This window comes from Tachysurus fulvidraco, chromosome 11 (genome assembly GCF_022655615.1).
Source record: "Tachysurus fulvidraco isolate hzauxx_2018 chromosome 11, HZAU_PFXX_2.0, whole genome shotgun sequence".
NCBI lineage: Eukaryota > Metazoa > Chordata > Actinopteri > Siluriformes > Bagridae > Tachysurus > Tachysurus fulvidraco.
Genome location: NC_062528.1, coordinates 19,617,976 through 19,640,616, shown reverse-complemented (window position 1 = coordinate 19,640,616; position 22,641 = coordinate 19,617,976). Strand labels below are relative to the sequence as shown.

The 22,641-nt window shown below is 39.0% G+C and overlaps 3 protein-coding genes across 6 annotated transcripts in view; 1 reads left to right on the top strand and 2 right to left on the bottom strand.

Annotated features, from left to right (window-relative positions):
* The window catches only part of nbeab (neurobeachin b), a 417,880-nt gene that overhangs the window by 9,979 nt on the left and 385,260 nt on the right, over window positions 1-22,641 (top strand). The gene's annotated exons all lie outside the window — the stretch shown is intronic.
* LOC113645245 lies at window positions 10,940-14,013 on the bottom strand. Its single transcript, XM_027150750.2, has 3 exons — window positions 13,830-14,013; window positions 11,829-13,160; window positions 10,940-11,072 (listed from the first exon to the last, which is right to left on the bottom strand). Exons 1-3 carry the CDS (start codon window positions 13,867-13,869, stop codon window positions 11,044-11,046), a joined length of 1,401 nt encoding a protein of 466 aa, XP_027006551.2. The 5' UTR covers window positions 13,870-14,013; the 3' UTR covers window positions 10,940-11,043.
* On the bottom strand, window positions 17,095-21,413 carry LOC113645244. The gene is made up of 3 exons (XM_027150749.2): window positions 21,256-21,413; window positions 20,043-21,114; window positions 17,095-18,831 (listed from the first exon to the last, which is right to left on the bottom strand). Exons 1-3 carry the CDS (start codon window positions 21,289-21,291, stop codon window positions 17,657-17,659), a joined length of 2,283 nt encoding a protein of 760 aa, XP_027006550.1. The 5' UTR covers window positions 21,292-21,413; the 3' UTR covers window positions 17,095-17,656.

The window sequence follows — 22,641 nt, the reverse complement described above, 5'->3', positions numbered from 1 at the left end:
CAAGGATCCGTCTCTGCCTCGAGCACATCTCGTCCACATCGTCATGTCTCGATCACGTAGAGGACGTTTTTACATCCCGTTACTGCTAACGGGTTCTGAGGACTGGTGGAGACGTGCACGTGGATATGACAGGAAACAGAATTTACGCTAATAGAGATTACGCAGGTTTGGTGTGATAAGGGATGAATCTACAGAGTCACACCGGTTACTGTGTTATTTGATCTTTTTTTTTTTTCAAAAAATGTTGTTCTTCATTTTACTTTTAAAAAATTTTTAATATAATATTTTAATTGCATTTTTACTTACATTTTTAAGTTGAAAGTGTTTTATATGCCAACTACATTGACAATGATATGGTATTAAATATACTAAGTACATTACAAATAAATAAAAAATAATAATTGATGTATAATTGAAAATACAAATAAGTTATAAATTAGGGAAGCAATACTTCATCATCATCATCATCATCATCACATCATCATTATCATCACCACCATCATCATCACATTATCATCATCATCACCATCATCATCATTAACACTGTCATCATCACATAATCATAATTATCAGTCATCATCATCATCATCCTCATTGTCATCATCATCATCATCATCATCATAATTGTTATCACGGTCATCAACATCATCACTGTTATCATCATCACCATCAGCATCATTATCACTATGATCATCACCATCATCATCATCACTGTCATCGTCATCACAATCACCATCATCATTATCATCGTCACCAACACCATCATCATTATCATCATTATCATCATCATTATCATCATCATTGTACTTGTTTCTGAAGTCTAAAAACTGGGATTTCATCATCATTACCACTGTCATCATCATCATCATCATCATCCTCACATCATCATTGCCATCACCATCATCATCGTTATCACTGTTATCATCATCACCATCAGCATCCTTATCACTATCATCATCACCATCATCATCATCACTGTCATCGTCATCACAATCACCATCATCATTATCATCGTCACCAACACCATCATCATCATCATCGTCGTCATCATCATCATTGCCATCACCATCATCATCATCACTGTTATCATCATCACCATCACCATCATTATCAATATCACTATCATCATCACCATCATCATCATCACTGTCATCGTCATCACAATCACCATCATCATTATCATCGTCACCAACACCATCATCATCATCATCGTCGTCATCATCATCATTGCCATCACCATCATCATCATTATCACTGTTATCATCATCACCATCACCATCATTATCAATATCACTATCATCATCACCATCATCATCATCACTGTCATCGTCATCACAATCACCATCATCATTATCATCGTCACCAACACCATCATCATCATCATCGTCGTCATCATCATCATTGCCATCACCATCATCATCATTATCACTGTTATCATCATCACCATCACCATCATTATCACTGTTATCATCATCACCATCAGCATCATTATCGCTTTCATCATCACCATCATCATCATCACTGTCATCGTCATCACAATCACCATCATCATTATCATCGTCACCAACACCATCATCATCATCATCATCATCATCGTCATCATCATCATCATTGCCATCACCATCACCATCATTATCACTGTTATCATCATCACCATCAGCATCATTATCGCTTTCATCATCACCATCATCATCATCACTGTCATCGTCATCACAATCACCATCATCATTATCATCGTCACCAACACCATCATCATCATCATCATCGTCGTCATCATCATCATTGCCATCACCATCATCATCATTATCACTGTTATCATCAGCATCATTATCGCTTTCATCATCACCATCATCACTGTCATCATCATCACAATCACCATCATCATTATCATCATCATCATCATCATCATCGCCGTCATCATCATCATTGCCATCATCATCATCATCATTATCACTGTACTTGTTTCTGAAGTCTAAAAACTGGGATTTCAGACTTAGAAACATTTTTAAACCTAAAGTGTTTACATTTTTAGTATTACATCTCTCCACATGACAAGCTGCTTTCTACCTTTAGAAGGGAAAATAAACAAAGGGTGAAAACGGACTTCTGATGTTTATGGGAATTTTTAATGGATGTAATTAAAGGAACTAGCTTGTATCATAGGCTTAGGAGTATCATAGGAGTTTGCACGTTCTTCCCGTGTTTAAGGGCTTTTCTCCAGGTTCTCTGTTTATTCCACTAGTTCAAAGACATGCCTTGTAGACTGACTGGCAATTCTAAATGATCTGTACTGTGTGAGGTTGTGTATGATTGTGCCCTGTGTTCGTCTGTCCACTTTGTCCTTTGTCTTGTGCCTCCAGTCTCCAGGTTTTAGTATCCTGTGTAGGATAAGCGCTACAGAAAATGGACGGATTGCTGGATATGAATAAATATTACTATCCCCCCCTGAAAGCACTTTCCATTTCCAGCTAAGTTAACAAACGTACAGCAAACCTAACACACCCTGACATCATTTAACAGAATAAATTACTTAATGTTTAACCAGAGCGCAGTTGAAATCAGTTCTCGAATCAGACCGAACGGCTCGAACGGCTCATCACATAAATCTGACCCTTTGAAGCGAGAATGATCTCTTTTGTTTGCAATTTGTTCTTGTTATCGCACCCTATCAGATTTATCCAATTAGGACCGGACTTGTGTCTACTCTCCGTCTGCCCCTCAGACCACAGTGAAAGCTGTAATGAAGACATGGTGTAGAAATGAAGCTGCGACCAAGCCGCATGATTTCGTTGTGGTCGGAAATCAATTGTTTAATACAGTTACGAACGTTTGCTTCTGTTGTTGGCCGTGACGCCGGACGTGTCAGCAAATTGTGATCTTATTGGGCATTAGATCTTCTGCTGTGTACATCATTTCTCTAAACATTACCGGATAATGAAATTGCATTTGCTGTAAACACTGCATTCCTACCGATCAAATGTTTGTACTTTGTTGTGTTGTACCTAATGTTTCACAGGAGATATGATGACTCAGAACTATCTCATTCCATTATAATCTATATCATAGATTAGACTCATCATATAAAGATATAAGGATTCATCAGAGGGGGACATGGTGGCTTAGTGGTTAGCACATTCGCCTCACACCTCCAGGGTCGGGGTTCGATTCCTGCCTCGGCCTTGTGTGTGCGGAGTTTGCATGTTCTCCCCGTGCCTCGGGGGTTTCTTCAGGGTACTCCGGTTTCCTCCCCCGGTCCAAAGACATGCATGGTAGGTTGATTGGCATCTCTGGAAAATTGTCCGTAGTGTGTGAGTGTGTGAGTGAATGAGAGTGTGTGCCCTGCGATGGGTTGGCACTCCGTACAGGGTGTATCCTGCCTCGATGCCCGATGACGCCTGAGATAGGCACAGGCTCCCCGTGACCCGAGGTAGTTCGGATAAAGCGGTAGAAAATGAGTGAGTGAGTCAGGATTCATCAGCACGGCCTTTATTTTAGCATCCTTTGTAAGCAAACTTGTCTAAAACGTACCGGTGAAGCCATAAGCTGTGATTCTACCAGCACATCTGCATCTAATCCACCCAGACGTGTAAGAAATTCCATTTCAACCACAATATTATCATCTTTATTAGGGAAAAAAAAACAACAATATTATCTTATTTTCTGATGATCTGTTGGTATGAACACAAAGTTAAGGTTCCATTATCTAGAATTAATAGCAGCATTAATTAAGATTAAAACATTTTTATTTGTATCTACACTAAGCAGCTTGTATGTGGTTTTCTCTCATGTCCAAGATTTATTTTGTAATCGGATTTAAAAAAAATAATTATTTCATCGATATTGTCAGGATCCAACCCGGACTTTGGCCACGTGCTTTTGTTTACGTTCTATGTTCACGTGTCTGCCCCGCCCCTTGTCTCTTCCTCACCGCCTCTGCACACCTGTTCCTTATGTGTTAATTGTGTTGTGTATTTAACCGTGCCGTGTTGCCTATTGCAACACAGAATCCTTGTCATCTGTCGTCTCGTGTCATTTCTGGTCATGTCTTTGGTTGTCGTGTCTTTGTCCCTGTTTCGTGTGTTTTAGTTAATAAATTCAGTTTATTTTAGCTATCCTGCGTTTGGGTCTGTTTTTAATCCTCGTGATGCTGACGGATATCTTTGCTGTATTTGGGTATTTTCACTTCTCACTTTAAGGTCTCTAGATTACCTACAATGCCATTTGTCGCTAGTAATGCAGTTGGATTTGACCCTTGATTCATCTCTACCTTCCTCTATTCCTTCAGTCTGTCAGCACCTGTATACTCTACTCAGACCGTTCAGCTTCCTTTATTTTCAATTCAATTCAATTCGATTTTAATTTCATTTCACTTTCAACAAAGGTTAGAAATATAGTACAAAAAGTTGAAGATGGGACAAAAGTTCAAGATTTATATTAGACTTATATTAGATTTAAATGTGTTTGTATTCATCCCCAATGAACAAGTCTGAGGTGACTGAGGCGACTGTGGTGAGGAAAAACTTGGAAGAGGAAAAAACCTTGAGAGGAACCAGACTCAAATGTGAACCTCATCCTCATTTGGGTGACACTGGAGGGTGTGATTATAAACTGTTATAAACACCAGTGAGTGTTATTATGAATAATGTCCTTTCTACAGTCAGATACAGTCTGATAATTGTGTATTGATGAGGAGGTTGTTGTCCTCAAAGACCACATGGTGTTGGCATCTTCTCTTTAAATGTCTGAAATCTTCATGCAGCAGAAATCCAACTGTCACATGCTTATGTCGCATTTCATCATTTGCACTAACATCTGTCTGTATTGGATTTCTCATGATTATGGTGTTGAGCTTCTTGAAAAATGTTAATTCAATGTAAATTTATGTTAAATGTGAATTGCCACCTGAAGCAGTGAACGAAAGGATTCTTCCTAGCCTTGTGAATGTTTCCGAGGTCATTCATACCTACGACAGGGACCATGGTAATGACTGATAGCGCTGTGCTGGTCTCCTATCGAGCCACATTAGCAGCCTTGACTCCTGGTGAATAGAGAATGCCTGGGGTAAAGAGGTGAAAAGATGGAAATATCCAAAAATCGAAAACAACTGTCAGCGATTGGCAGGTGTCGTGCTTTTGAGCAAAATGAACTGTAGGCTGATTTGTAATTGAATCAGTAACACACATTAAATGTTATAATGGTTTATGAAAATGCTTTTGTGTTTTTCAGTTTCAATATTTTTGGTTTTGCTCAAAACTATTTCAAAAAAGAAGAAGTGGAATTTATTTGATTGGAGGTCATGGTTCAGTCACAGCTGGTGGTTACTGATAAACCCAGCAGAAGCACACTTAACCCCGAGCTGTTCATCAGAACCCTGTAGCGAGTTAATGTAAGCCATTTGGGACATAACCACCAACTGATTTTTTTGCTTCACATTTCTGCCTTTATTATGTAGAGCTGAGTGTTATCTAACCTAACAGCCTGTGTGTGTATCGGAGCATTAAAAAAAAAAATCCTCATTTTCCCAAGCTTCGAGATCAAATTCAAAGGTTTGGGAGTAAAAGCATAACGTTTGCCCAGTGTCTAGGTGCCAGAGCTGATAATTCATTTTTCCTGGTAGGATTTATCATTTATTATTAAGTTTATCAGTCGTATTTTCACAGTTAGTTGACTGGTTTATTTTAAAATGCAAAACTTTACAGGTGAGTGCAAATGATTACATGAAGAAATAATGAAAAAGAGATGAAAAAGTATGATCATCTTATTGCATGATACACATACATTTCAAGTTTGATTGATATATATATATATATATATATTGTTGTAAACTTTTTCCAGAGAAGACCAGGAGACCCTGATATCCTTGTGCAGTAGTCTTTATTGTAGATACACGATGAAACGAGTCTGCAAGTCAGAGCGTACTGGCACGGGCGCTGCAGTCATCAAGTCTGACTTAAAGTTGTATTACATTGTAAATATACACATTTTAGGGGGCATTCCCAACAGATAGAGACAAAACACTCAGATGACAATCAAAGCATGAAAGGATGTAACAGCCCCACACCAGATCCTGGACTTTCACCCTTATTCCCATTAACATAACAGTCTTTCTCAGACCCCTTCATTATCATAGAAACAAATTCACCTCTAATGTTTGGCATTCCTTCTTGACTCAGACCTTGAACCCCATTGCCAAATTAAACAATGGGACAGATGTCACAAAGGACAGATGATATCCTGAGTTACCTTTGCCCTTTCCTTTCATATTAATGAGATACAGGAACTACAAGACTAATGTAAAGTTTGAATTGAACTAGCCTTGTAAGTTGATTGGGCTTCTATATGATCCACAGAAATATGCTAGAACTAAAAGGAAATAAAACAATGAATTAAAATTATTTTCCCACAATATATATATATATATATATATATATATATATATATATATATATATATATATATATATATATATATTGTTTATATATATACACACACACACACACACACACACACACACACACACACACACACACACACACATATATATATATAGTGAAATACATTTTCTTTTCTTTCCAGGATAGATATCCTAGGGAGTGCAAACTTTTGCACTAGACTGAATGTCACATTGCTTGGGTGTTGGTGTGTTGTTATTATGCCATAGTAATGTTGGAGAACGGAGACTGTGATCTGTGCAATACAGACCTGACTTAAATTGTGTGAGGGTCAAGGAAGAAAGACCAGTCAAGGAGAAAATTGCCAGGCAGCAGGTTTAAAGGAAAAGCACAGCAGCTGTTGAACTGTATTGAATCCAGCAATTTCATGGTGGAACCTATGAGCAGTGTGTGTGTGTGTGTGTGTGTGTGTGTGTGTGTGTGTGTGTGTGTGTGTGTGTGTGTGTGTGTGTGTGTGTGTGTGTGTGTGTGTGTGTGTTTCTGCAAATTTGTTGACTCATGTTTGCTTTAAACATGCCCTGTACCTGTGTCTAATTCATTTCCTCTGGTGTATTATGTGTAACCCATGAGTTTTACTGGTGCAACTGGAGATGTGAAATCATGTACATTCTCATGTAAGCTTCATCTTGTGTATGAAACACAAGATGAGCCAAAAGAAAATTCAGAGCCAAACAGCACTTGTTGAACATATGGTATATTTTTGTATAATGAAATATACTGTATGTACATATAAATAAAGACAATTCACGGTTTCAGGCAGAAAATGTGTTACTTAAGGCGGTAGGGTTGGGCGGGGGTGTGGTGGGGGGTTTGGGCGCCGGGGGCGGGGCTTCTTTGTGAGATAGACCACATACTCTGTACTACGTTTAACAATCATTAAAAACAGGCACATGCAACCTAGCTAGCAGGTGAAGAACTCAAACAACAAAATCACCAGCTACTGTAACTTACTTTAAATTTGCAAGAACTATAGACTAATACAATAACAGGCTTAAATAAATACAAAAAAAAGTCCTTACAGTTCTCACGGACACGCGTTTTACCAACTGGCTAGTTATCCTCCAGAGAGTGACGAACCACGTCTTTCTCTCATTTTGGCCGTGTGGCGCACGTGCCCGCTCGCGGTGTGAAGCTCGTCCGCGCTATTCTCCGAGATGCACTTGTCGGCCTTTTGTGCGGCGGCATTTTATTTTTTTTGGATGACATAGTGAAGGCGGTATGGTTTCACAGCTTAGGCGGGCCGCCCGAACTGCAAAGTGCTGCGGGAAACCCTGCGATTAAAATAAAACAAAAACCATCCAACCAAACAACTACTTAACACAGTGCACGTGAATACCACCACGATGCTGTAATGACTGGTCACAACCTGGAACTTTAACAGATAAGAGATCAATTTAGACTTGATTAATCCTTGATTAGAAATGATCCCAGAGTTATAGAAGCTGAGTCTATATTGTAATATATCATTAAGTGTAAAAGTTTGGGGTTGAATGAACAATTTTAATTTGCTGATCGATAAGTTTCCACCCAAAGCTACTTAAACACATATTATCATACTAATGACTTCAAACTCATAAAGAAGGGAATTGCAAGGAGAACTTGAAGGTGCCATAACTATAAACATCCGGCTAATAGGATTGCCTAATTGTTGCTTGGGCATTAAGTGTAGCTGCCTAATGAAACCAGTATTCTATGTACAGCTCCTCACTTGCACATAGTTGTACCGTATCAGCATCAGATTATGCTTTAAAGTGTTCAAAGATATTAACATTGCCTACAGGTGGTTCATTTTCGCAGTTTACAATGGCTTGGGGGAAAAGATTTAGCTCCTTGTATGTTAAACAGGATGTTTTCTACTTCACAGGAGCCATTTCAGATTCATGTTACCCCAGTTTTAGTGCCTTCTGGCAAAACAGTGCATCTGAGCTCAGGAACACAAGAAAACAACCAACCGACTGCTGGGATACAACATAGATACACTGCAAACGTTAGCACATTTAGCTTCTTGTCCAGAGGATTCTAGTGCTAATGACACGGAAAAATAATTACAATGGATAGAATTTCATGCTTCTTCTACATTTACACATAGGAACTTATAAAGGATGTGGTAGCCTAGTTGTTAAGGTGTTGGCTATCCAAACTGAAGGTTGTGAGTTTGGATCCCATGTCCACCAGGCTGCCACTGCTGGGCCCCTGAGCAAAGTCCTTAACCCTCAATTGCTCAGTCTTAAGTTGCTCTGGATAAGGGTGTCTGCTAAATGCTAAACATGTAAGATAAAGCACGTCTGTCTTCCCAAATGCGCAGTGCTTACGAACTTGACCCGATCCAGATGTGCTTCCAGACCTGAACCTAATACACGTCCAGCAATGCTTTGAAATACAGTAGCCTTGATTTTTTTTACAAAATTACAGACAGTTTGACAAAGTTTTATGAATCATCTTGCAAATTACCTGCATGGACTAAAACAAGGCCAGGTTCATGTTCAAGATCAGTGTATCGTTGCTGTCATTTGGAAAAGGGGCACATTGGAAAGATTTGACTTTCTAAGAATGGTAATGGTTTAAAAAATATCTATCTGTCTGTCTGTCCGTCCGTCCGTCTGTCCGTCCGTCAGTCCATCCATCTATCCATCTATCTATCAGAGTTAAAATATAAATAACATACAGTAATGTGAAACAAGATTCAGTGATTATATCAGTGTATTGTCTGTACATGTTCCTCATTTGCTCATTACCTCATTTATTATCCAACAGAGGGAAAAAAACACGACTCGCATTTAAATCCAACGATTCATTTTATATCAGTCTCACGGCCAGAAAATCATTCATTTCTTTGTACTGATTGAAAATAAATAGACTGAGGTATTATTTTCTGATATGGTGTAACACTTTACAGAATACGTTCTGAATGCTAACATCATTGCTAACCACCAGCTTTAACTGGTATTTCCTTTTGAGTTGTCAGAAGTGTCATTTTTGTCTTTTGTAACGTTCTTCTAAACTTAACACAACCTGTGCACATTGTGCGAGGAATTTACATTTTATCTAAACATCTCCGGAGACGAGAAGGAACTCGATGTACAAACCCACTGTATATGATGAGGTTCAGCACGAAAGCTTGTCAAGGCTCCCGGGAGATCATTGTGATCTTGTTATATATCATCTTTCTCTGCATTATTTCTTCATTGGCAGCCAGACATGCTGCCTCTGTGTACTGTAAAAGCTTTTCATGAACGTGTGATGCTCTCTGGCCTGAGACATGGCAGGTTGTATTTGGTGTTTTGCCAGGTGAACAGACTGTGGACCGGATGGTGTGTGTCTCAGAGGAACTAGCCTTCCTGGCTATCTACAGCTGGGCCTAGCTGCTCTGATGATGGGAGTCGTGTTCCAGTAATCCGCTGAGCTGTCGTGACCCCTCTCAGGAGGATGTATCTGTCTATTGGGTGGGAGATGCGATTGCCAAACCACACATACATGTCACTAGTCAGTGTGTCCTCAATGACGGTAGTTGCATTTGACTCTGAGCTTTATTTTCTAGGATACTCATTTTAGTTCTAAAAGCAACATTAAATCAAAATGAAGCATTAAACAATGGCTTTATGATAGGAATCTTGATAGGAAAATCAAACTTTTTACCGGAAGAGACAGGATTTAGGAAGAGACTTGTATCTAAAGGTATTATTAGAAAGCAAGTCATAGGTGCTGAAAGAGTTCAGTGTGTTTATCTAAATTATCTGCATTTATACAAATGTGGGTTCCGATATAACATGCGATACTATGTGACGTAAGCTAGGTGTTCGGTATATTATCTTGCTAATGAACAGAAGACCTGAAATGACAGCAATCTGAATGTATTTCACAATAAATGAAGGAAAAAAGATCAAGAGAAAGAATTACAGAAGAATCTTCCTTTTAATCTTATTAATCATCAGTAGTTAGATAGTATTATTAAATATGAGCACAAGGTCCTGTAGATTGTGTGCACACAATCCCTCACTAGGGTTTAAGCTCTGCTTGTGATTTAAGGTGCAACTCAGTGCTTTTATTATATAGACTTGATGACACTGGCTCTGGTTCGACACACACAGGTAAAGTTTTAGCAGTTGCAGTTTTGCAGTTTGTCCCATTTCATTCTACATTGAATACTGCTTCAGGTCAATGCAAAATATATCAGTTTAGTTACGCGTCTGAAGACACAGCTTGTGGTTTATTTATTGTGCACTTTAAGGCTTGTGCAAAGTCCTCTTTGTAATCAAATCCTCTATTCTACCACAGCATTTGGCAACAATAACGTCATACAAACACTTTAGAATCTCTTTATTAGTGTGTATATATATATATATATATATAGTGTGTAAATGTTAGAGACCATCCCTTATATATATATGTATATATTAAAACAATTCATGAATTTACTTCATATATTTATATAGAGTATATACCTTGTATGTAAAAGTAACTCAAGAAAACACAACATGATTTTTTTATTGAAATATTATTTATTATGTGAGATACAGTAGAAAGCCTTGTGGTCTGCAGCCAGGGTTCGATTCTTGGGCAGGGAGCTAATCCAGCTACTGAAGAGGTACATTCAGGGTTGTATCTTCTTTCTGGTGCTGTCTGAAGAGACAGAGGGCTCAAAATATTAGTACAAAGAGACATGTTGCATTAGATTAGGTTCGATTAGATTAGATTAGTGTACATTATATTATATTAGATTATATTATATTAGATTAGAGTACATGTAATGAAATGGTAAAAGTTGCAAATAATAATAATAACTACAAATAGTAATTCTGGTTATATGATAACTGCACTTCTTTAACCGTGTACATTTAGACTGTCGCTTTAGAGCCTCCTGTGGTTGTTGCTTGTGGTTGTGCACTTTCCCTAGCAATGTGCACTTACCAGCAGCTCCAGCGAACACTGTTACCTTTTTCTAATTGTGACTAAAGATCCTGTCAGACTTATTTACCTCTACACTAATTTACATGGCTACATTTTTGAAAATGGCAGAATATTTGTGGTCATTATGAAAAGAATTCAGTCGTGGCCTAATGGTTAGAGAGTCTGACTCGTAACCCAAAGGTTGCGGGTTCGAGTCTCGGGCCGGCCACGACTGAGGTGCCCTTGAGCAAGGCACCGAACCCCCCAACTGCTCCCCGGGTGCCACACCATAAATGGCTGCCCAATGCTCCAGGTGTGCGTTCATGGTTTGTGTGTGTTCACTGCTGTGTGTGTGCACTTTGGATGGGTAAAATGCAGAGAACAAATTCTGTGTATGGGTCACCGTCCTTAGCCGTATGTCACTTTCTTGCTTTTCTTCTTTTGTACATCAGTCTCTGTAACTGTCTTTGTGTGCTTTTATTACATTACCCTGATTCGTTGTTGACGTGCTGGTCTGGTCCATATCTGAAGCTTTGTTTCTGACACTAGGTAAATCGCTGTTTTGCTGATCGAAGGAGGAAGAGGCCAAATCTGAAGGTTCCGGCTGATTGAGCATCCGATTTCCATAGGGACCGCGAGGGCTGTACATTTGTTGGCGAATCATTGCCAAGGTTTCGTGGTTGTCATCATCATTGTCATTTACACGCGGAGATTTCTTTTTCTTTTTAAGACTGAGTTGTTTTGCAGGCTGCTGACCAAAGGCAGGTTCTTCCTCAACTTTGCGGCCATCTCTGCATGTTGTACGATCGCTGGGCAAAGCTTCAGTACAACCTGACTCACTATCTGTTTGACGGACCATCTTATTTCCATAGGAACCTGTAGGGCTGTACCATTGTTTTTGAATAATCGTCAGAGTTTTGAGGATGTCGTCATTGGATGGCCATTTACGTGAGCCTTCTCCAAAGGTAGATGGTTCTGTGTTTACAGGCTCCGTATTATCTATCTTAGCCAAATATTTGTCCATTTTTGCCAGGTTTTGACTGGAGGTGGTTTCTCTCTTATCCTTCCTGTCTTGGCATTGTTTATGATTAGCAAATAAATCCTTAGAACAGTGTGCACGGCTGTCATCAGGATAATCAGAGCTGTAGTTTTTTAGGTAAAAAAACTCAAAGCTTTTGCTGGTGCTGGGGTTTTCGTTACTTTCTTCAGATGCCATAACGTCACGTTCTTCTGTGCCACTCAGGGCTGTTGGTTGTGGGCAAAGAGGCTGCTGTCTTAACACATCACCACAACTCTGTGGAAGGAACTGGTTGTCATTGTCATGCCGGACAGACGGCAAATAATTCATATAACAATTATCACCCACATGTTTTGGTATCATGAAAGGTCCGTATTGTAAAGGCTCACACGTGACTTTCTTTGCAGGCTGCTGATTGGAGGCATTGTCTTCTATTTCTTCAGGGTCGTCCTGGTAACGGACACATTTTGCTTGCATAGTTCCATAAAAAAACTTATGCTTAGGCATCAGCTGAGCCGTTCTTCCAACGTGCTTGGGGATTTTACGATGTTCGAAAAAGTCAGGCTTGAGTTTCTTTGTAGGCGGCTGACTGTAGGTAGGTCCTTTCTCCTTCTTACGGCCGTCCCGATATCCTTTAAGATTGGGGAGAGAAGTTTCCCCTCTCATATTTGCCAGCATATTGCCATAAGGCCTACCAAGGCTATAAAGTTGCTGGCGAATTATTTTAATGGACAGATTGTTGTTCTTGTTTTGAAGCTTTTGTGAGCCAGATGTAAATATGGAATTTTGTTGTTTTCCAGCTTCTACATAAAAAAAAATTGTTGCATGTTAGTAACATTAAGAAGGATGTTTGTAAATGTAACTCTTTACTATATAAATAATAGACAACTGTTCAACCTTTTTCACATACATGTGGCTTGAGTACACATAATCACCTTCAGCTAGCGGTTCAGCTTCAGCTAGACACTTTATTTTCTATGTTAATCATCAAAAAGTTGAAAGCAAATTTTCAATGTTATTCATTTTCCATATGTTTAAGTCATATTGTTGTTCTTTCTCGTTACAACACCAGGGATTTACAGTATGCTCTTGCCCAGTGCTGATGGGTTTTTCGACAACTATCTGCACCTGAACCTGCGAACATACTGCGCTAAACAAACACTGAACTAGTCCCAGTATATTGACCTAACAACATCTGATTAGCTAATACAGAACCCAGTATGCATGGATATAAAATGTAACTCAACAACCTATATGTAATAAACTAACACTATAACACCATTTGTAAGCATCAGTAAAGTGGACGGAGTGAGTGGTGATGCTGCATATCAGTTTTGGTCCTATTAGTTGTGTCGATCGGTGATTATTATAGAAATCGATTTAAACAACGCAGATCAAACTACAGGTCAAAAATCACCAAGACAACTAACAAACTATTAACAATTAAAATAAATCATGAATACGGTACATACCGGAGTTGAATTTGAAGCAGACGAATTTACGTTTATTCATCGTTTAATCAGCAGGAAAATCACTCGTGGTGAGGAAAATATACTTAAGAAAACGTTAGTGAGACATTTTGTATAAAACGTCGTCGGTAAACTAGCTGAAATCTAGAACTTCGAGTTAGTTATTTTCTGTTCGGATGTAAACAACGCGTTCTGATTCGGTTCTGAATCCGTGCCACGTTCTGTACATCATTCAGGATTGTGTCCATCTGCCGTGTGTTTTATAAACAAGTGCTATGATATAATTGTGCTGTAAAGCCTGCAGTGTTCATTAGTGTCATTAATAAAGCTTTAGGATGGGAAACGCTCATCTACTGTATAGGCTTCCAGTCTGAGCCCCGGTTGATTTAGCCTGAATTCGCCCTGAATATCTTCACAACTTACTCGGATTGAGTTTTGGCTACATTATTGATTTGTTATTGAATAATAACAGCATGAGAACTTTGTAAATAAATATTAGTAGCCTATAGCACTTGTTTCCCGGTGTATATTTGTGTAAATGTCTTCTAATAGCCTCGCTGTTCGCTCAGCATTTAAAGAGGAAGCACGGATTTATTCATTCATCCATATCTTTAATTCAACCAAACACAAATACGAACATTTATTGGAGATAAAGGATTAAAAAAAGAAAAGCCGAGGTATCTCGGTGTCCCAGAAGAATCACAAAACTTCCGCACGCGCGCGCGAATCAATGAATCGGTTTAGATGCTCGACTCACAGCTCGGTTCAGAGAAACTTTATTTACTTGTTTGCGCCGACTGCTGGACAGGATGTTGTTGACTTCTACATTTCTGACGTTTGGCCGAAGCACTCATTCAGACTGGCTTAGGTTTATCTCATTTATACATCTGAACACTTGAGGGTTTAAAGACTGGCTCAAGAGTCCAGTAACGACATCCTGGCATTTGTGGACTCCTGACATTCACACCCAAACATGAGCCTGTAAGCATTAGGATTTCCCTTTGCTGGAGCTCAGACGAGGGGGCGCTGGGTCTGGTTCCAGCATGACGATGCGCCGTGAAGTCAAGGTTGGTGTGGTGTGCTGTAGAAAGCCCTTTGGGATGAACCGTACTGATGAACTGTACAGACCTCCTCACCCAACATTAGTATCTGATCTCACTAATGCTCTTGTAGCAGAACGAATGCATTACTGCAAACGCACTCCAACATCTAGTAGAAAGCCTTCACAAAAGAGTGACGCTTGTTTTAATAGTAAACAGGGACCTAAATCTGGAATAGGATTTTCAACATGGAGATGATGGTCAGGTGTCTACAAACTTTTTTTGGATGAAGCAACAGTCTCTGCTTTAAAGAAGCGGTGGCATTTAGTGGTGTTTTTTCATCATCAGTTAAAGTGAAAAAAAAAGTGACGTGACATACGGCTAAGTACGGTGACCCATACTCAGAATTCGTTCTCTGCATTTGACCCATCCAAAGTGCACACACACACACAGCAGTGAACACACACACACACCGTGAACACACACCCGGGGCAGTGGGCAGCCATTTATCCTGCGGCGCCTGGGGAGCAGAATCGGTGCCTTGCTCAAGGGCACCTCAGTCGTGGCCGACCCGAGACTCGAACCCACAACCTTACGATTACGAGTCAGACTCTCTAACCATTAGGCCACGACTTGCCAAAAAGTTCAACTTCCACCAATATTCTCATGTTTACAATAGAGGAACCAGAGCAAGAAATACAAACTGAAAAGTTTCTCAGGTTACTAAAGTTTTATTTTCAAGACCTATCGTACATTATGATGTCTTGATATCAGCTTGATATCTACAGCAGTGAGGAACACGGTTTAAACTCACCTAAAAAAAAACCTCCTGCTTTTAATTTAAGGAAAATGATATAAAACATCCCATGGCATGCAGTTCTGAGTAAACAGTTAACAACCAGATGGGCTAAACTGAAATCTTTTATTGTGTTGATACTATGTCAGTCCGCCTGCAATTTTTTTATTTGTTAAAGTATAATTCAAGAACATTAATTTCTCTTCTCTCTCTTTCTGGGACCTGCGATACAATAAAAATGAAATAATTAAGAAACAAGGAAGGAAATGAAGCTAATGTGTTACAACGATGTAACTGTATTCTGTATTTAGAGACTTAATTCAAACTGGATAACAATAAAAGCATATAAATATTTAGCTAATATAATCTCTTTGTCATGTTCAGAAAATTAGCCATTTCACAAGCATTTTAATCAATGGAAATATTAAATAAGAAACAGCACCTTCATAGAAAAAACAAACAACAAAAGAAGTGAGAATGTTCTGCCAAACTGTTAAAAACAAACGTTTTTCACTATTAACAAACAGCCCATAGGGAAATACAAATAACTAAATTATACTACAGGTAACTTGCATAAAAATGTCCATGAAATGTGGTTAAAACAACATTTTGCTCAAACAGCCCATGATAAGGTATCTAAGTTAGCTAACATGAGGCTAAAGTTAACCACACAGGGTCCCTGCTTCTCAACAGATTCAGTAGACTGTAGTACCACAGACATCCCGTTACACTCCTTTCTATTCCTCTCTCGTCTGCAGTACCTCATCGGTCTCGGGGTGTAATACATATACAGTACATGGTGGTGTCCACCAACGACACCTGTTAGGTGTGCCCCGTTCACTTGAGTGAGAAAAGTAGCTAATAGTTAGCTAACAGGAAAATATGCAGTTTTGCAGTTTGTCCTGTTTCGTTCTACATTAAATACTGGTTCAGCTCAGTGTAAAATATATCAGCCTAGTCACACATCTGGAGACACAGCTGTGATTTGTTCACCAAGTATGTACCACACAATGCTTTAAAAAAAACAAACTAATGTACTATACAGGAAATATTCTACAACGTAATTGTCAACACCGAGAGTCTAAACGGCCAGTTATTCTGTACAGAGACCTCACGTTCAGTCTGTAAATATCTTCACACAAAGGTCTTTCTTGATATTTGTGATATTCATTAGTTTATTGTGCACTTTTAGGCTTCTGCTGCTCCTGTGTTGTCCTTTTTGTAATCAAATACTCTACCCTTCTCTACAACAGCAATTTGTCAACAATACTACTTACAATGACTTCATAAGCTCTTTGTGTGTACATGTAAAAGAGACCATCCCTTATACACATCAATATTCATATATTAAAACAATTCATACATTTACTTCATATATTTATATAGAGTATATACCTTGTATGTAAAAGTAACTCAAGAAAACACAACATGATTTTTTTATTGAAATATTATTTATTATATGAGATAGAAAGCCTTGTGGTCTGCAGCCAGGGTTCGATTCTTGGGCAGGGAGCTAATCCAGCTACTGAAGAGCTAATCGAGGTACATTCAGGGTTGTATCTTCTTTCTGGTGCTGTCTGAACCTTGACTCAAAATATTAGTACAAAGAGACATGTTGCATTAGATTAGATTAGTGTACTGTACATTATATTAGATGAGATTAGATTAGATTAGAGTACATGTAATGAAATGGTAAAAGTTGCAAATAATAATAATAATAATAACTACAAATAGTAATTCTGGTTATATGATAACTGCACTTCTTTAGCCATGTACATTTAGACTGTCGCGTTAGAGCCTCCTGTGGTTGTTGCTTGTGGTGGTGCATTTTTCCTAGCAATGTGCACTTACCAGCAGCTCACACTAATTAATTTACATGGCTAAATTTTTGAAAATGGCAGAATATTTGTGGTCATTATGAAAAGATTGTTTCTTCTTGCTTTTCTTTTTTTTGTTCAAAAGTCTCTTCCGTTGTGTGCTTTTAATACATTTCCCTAATTCGTTGTTGACGTGCTGGTCTGGTTCACACGTGAAGCTTTGTTGCGGACACTAGGTAAATCGCTGTTACTACAAGTGTTGGCTTGTTGATCGAAGGAGGAAGAGGCCAAATCTGAAGGTTCAAGCTGATTGAGCATCCGATTGCTGTACATTTGTTGGCGAATCATTGCCAAGGTTTCGTGGTTGTCATCGTCATTGTCATTTACACGCGGAGATTTCTTTTTCTTTTTAAGACTGCGTTGTTTTGCAGGCTGCTGACCAAGGGCAGGTTCTTCCTCATCGTCATTGTCACCTCGACGAGCAGACTTCGATTGCGTCTGTTCTGTGTTTATAGGCTCCAGATTATCTATCTTAGCCAAATATTTAAAATATTTGTTCATGTTTGCAGGGTTTTGACTGGAGGTGGTTTCTCTCTTATCCTTCCTGTCTTGGCATTGTTTTTGATTAGCAAATAAATCCTTAGAACAGTGTGCACGGCTGTCATCAGGATAATCAGAGCTGTAGTTTTTTAGGTAAAAAAACTCAAAGCTTTTGCTGGTGCTGGGGTTTTCATTACTTTCTTCAAATGCCATAACGTCACGTTCTTCTGTGCCACCCAGGGCTGTTGGTTGTGGGCAAAGAGGCTGCTGTCTTAACACATCACCACAACTCTGTGGAAGGAACTGGTTGTCATTGTCATGCCGGGCAGACGCCAAATAATTCATATAACAATTATCACCCATATGTTTCGGTATCATGAAAGGTCCGTATTGTAAAGGCTCACACGTGACTTTCTTTGCAGGCTGCTGATTGGAGTCTTCTACTTCTTCAGGGTAGTTCTGGTAACGGACACGTTTTGCTTGCATAGTTCCATAAAAAAACTTATGCTCAGGCATCAGCTGAGCCGTTCTTCCAATGTGCTTGGGGATTTTACGATGTTTGAAAAAGTCAAGCTTGAGTTTCTTTGTAGGCGGCTGACTGTAGGTAGGTCCTTTCTCCTTCTTACGGCCGTCCCGACATATTTTAAGACCTGGGAAAGAAGTTTTCCCTCTCAGACTTGCCAGCATATTGCCATAAGGCCTCCCAGGGCTATAAAGTTGCTGGTGAATCATTTTAATGGACTGATTGTTGTACTTGTTTTGAAGTTTTTGTGAGATGGTTGTGAATCTAGACTTTTGTTGTTTTCCAGCTTCTACATAAATAAAGAAATAAATTGTTGCATGTTAGTAACTTTAACAAGAATGTATGTAAATGTAACTCTTTACTATATACTGTAAATAATGCACAACTGTTCAGCCTTTTTCACATACATGTATGTGGCTTGAGTACACATAATCACCTTCAGCTAGCAGTTGACATGTTGACACTTTATTTTCTATGTTAATCATCAAAAAGTTGAAAGCAAATTTTCATTGTTATTCATTTTTCATATGTTTAAGTGATATTGTTGTTCTTTCTCGTTACAACACCAGGGATTTACAGTATGCTCTTGCCCAGTGCTTTTCGACAACTATCTGCACCTGAACCTGCGAACATACTGAGCTAAACAAACACTGAACTAGTCCCAGTATATTGACCTAACAACATCTGATTAGCTAATACAGAACCCAGTATGCATGGATATAAAATGTAACTCAACAACCTATATGTAATAAACTAACACTATAACACCATTTGTAACCATCAGTAAAGTGGACAGAGTGAGTGGTGATGCTGCATATCAGTTTTGGTCCTATTAGTTGTGTCGATCGGTGATTATTATAGAAATCGATTTAAACAACGCAGATCAAACTACAGGTCAAAAATCACCAAGACAACTAACAAACTATTAACAATTAAAATAAATCATGAATACGGTACATACTGAGTCAGAGGACTCAAAATATTAGTACAAAGCGATATGTTGCATTATATTAGGTTGGATTAGATTAGGTTAATGTACATTAGATTAGATTTGGTTCATTAGATTAGATTAGATTAGATTAGGTTAGATTAGTTTAGAGTACATTATATTATATTATATTATGTTATATTATATTATATTAGAGTACATGTAATGAAATGGTATTAGTTGCAAATAATAATAACTACAAATAGTAATTCTGGTTATATGATAACTGCACTTCTTTAGCCGTGTACATTTAGACTGTCGCTTTAGAGCCTCCTGTGGTTGTTGCTTGTGGTTGTGCACTTTTCCCACTCCTACCTTTTTATAATCATGACTAAGGTCCTAAAGAGCCTCTCCTATCAGACTTATTTACCTCTACACTAATTAATTTACATGGCTACATTTTTGAAAATGGCAGAATATTTGTAGTCATTATGAAAATATTGTTTTTTCTTGCTTTTCTTCATTTGTACATCAGTCTCTGTCACTTCCTTTGTGTGCTTTTATTACATTACCCTGATTCGTTGTTGACGTGCTGGTCTGGTTCACACCTGAGGCTTTGTTGCGGACACTAGGTAAATCGCTGTTACTACAAGTGTTGTCTTGTTGATCGAAGGAGAAAGAGGCCAAATCTGAAGGTTCCGGCTGATTGAGCATCCGATTTCCATAGGGACCGCTAGGGCTGTACATTTGTTGGCGAATCATTGCCAAGGTTTCGTGGTTGTCATCGTCATTGTCATTTACACGCGGAGATTTCTTTTTCTTTTTAAGACTGAGTTGTTTTGCAGGCTGCTGACCAAAGGCAGGTTCTTCCTCAACTTCACGGCCGTCTCTGCATGTTGTACGATCGCTGGGCAAAGCTTCAGTACAACTTGACTCACTATCTATTTGACTGACCATCCGATTTCGATAGGGACCGCTAGGGCTGTACATTTGTTGGCGATTCATTGCCCAGGTTTCGTGGTTGTCGTCATCATTGTCATCTTCACGTGGAGATTTCTTTTTCTTTTTAAGACTGAGTTTTTTTACAGGCTGCTGAACAAAGGCAGCTTCTTCCTCGACTTCACGGCCTTCTCTGCATGTTGTAGGATCGCTGGGCAAAGCTTCAGTACTTGACTTACTTGACTCATCTGTTTGACTGACCATCCGATTTCCATAGGAACCTGTAGGGCTGTACATTTGCTGGAGAATCATCGCCACAATTTTTTGGATGTCCTTGTCCACGTCACCACGACGAGCAGACTTGGATTCCCATTTACGTGAGCTTTCTCTACAGAGGGATATCTGTTCTGTGTTTACAGGCTCCACATTAGCTATCTTAGCCAAATATTTGAAATATTTGTCAATTTTCTTATCCTTCCTGTCTTGGCATTGTTTATGATTAGCAAATAAATCCTTAGAACAGTGTGCACGGCTGTCATCAGGATAATCAGACCTGTAGTTTTTCGTGTTAAAAATCTCAAAGGTTTTGCTGGTGCTGCGGTTTTCGTTACTTTCTTCAGATGCCATAACGTCACGTTCTTCTGTGCCACCCAGGGCTGTTGGTTGTGGGCAAAGAGGCTGCTGTCTTAACACATCACCACAACTCTGTGGAAGGAACTGGTTGTCATTGTCATGCCGGACAGACGCCAAATAATTCATATAACAATTATCCTATATTATTTATCAATTATTAAGCCAAATAATAATCTATAAACAATTAAAATGACTCATAAATACATCACATACCGAATGTGAACTTATACCAGAAAAAATCCTGTTCATATCAGCAAGAAAGTCACAAAAACGTTAGTGAGACATTTTGTATAAAACGTCGTCGGTAAACTAGCTGAAATCTAGAACTTCGAGTTAGTTATTTTCTGTTCCGATGTAAACAACGCGTTCTGATTCGGTTCTGAATCCGTGCCACGTTCTGTACATCATTCAGGATTGTGTCCATCTGCCGTGTGTTTTATAAACAAGTGCTATGATATAATTGTGCTGTAAAGCCTGCAGTGTTCATTAGTGTCATTAATAAAGCTTTAGGATGGGAAACGCTCATCTACTGTATAGGCTTCCAGTCTGAGCCCCGGTTGATTTAGCCTGAATTCGCCCTGAATGTCTTCACAACTTACTCGGATTGAGTTTTGGCTACATTATTGATTTGTTATTGAATAATAACAGCATGAGAACTTTGTAAATAAATATTAGTAGCCTATAGCACTTGTTTCCGGTGTATATTTGTGTAAATGTCTTCTAATAGCCTCGCTGTTCGCTCAGCATTTAAAGAGGAAGCACGGATTTATTCATTCATCCATATCTTTAATTCAACCAAACACAAATACGAACATTTATTGGAGATAAAGGATTAAAAAAGAAAAGCCGAGGTATCTCGGTGTCCCAGAAGAATCACAAAACTTCCGCACGCGCGCGAATCAATGAATCGGTTTAGATGCTCGACTCACAGCTCGGTTCAGAGAAACTTTATTTACTTGTTTGCGCCGACTGCTGGACAGGATGTTGTTGACTTCTACATTTCTGACGTTTGGCCGAAGCACTCATTCAGACTGGCTTAGGTTTATCTCATTTATACATCTGAACACTTGAGGGTTTAAAGACTGGCTCAAGAGTCCAGTAACGACATCCTGGCATTTGTGGACTCCTGATCGATTGAAAAATTGTCTGTCAAATTGTTTGAAACAATATTTTCCACTGCGTACAAACAGCACATGGAGAAATAAAAATAAATAAATTGTGATACAGGTGACTTGCATAAAAATGCCCATGAAATGTGGTTAAATTAATTTTTTGCTCTTCTCAAACACAGCCCATGATAAGGTATATAAGTTAGCTAACATGAGGCTAAAGTTAACCACACAGGGTCCCTGCTTTTCAACAGATTCAGTGAACATCCCGTCATCCTCCTTTCTATTCCTCTCTCTCACTGTAAGCAGCCCTCGTCTGCGGCACCTCGTCGGTCCCCTGGCTGGGGGTGTAATACATGGTGGTGTCCACCAACGGCACCTGCTAGATGTGCTCTGTTTACCTGAGTGACAAAAGTAGCTATTAACAGCTCACAAACAGCCTCGCGGGTGAAAGGAAAAAGCTATAAAAGAGGCAGAAGATGAATAAGAT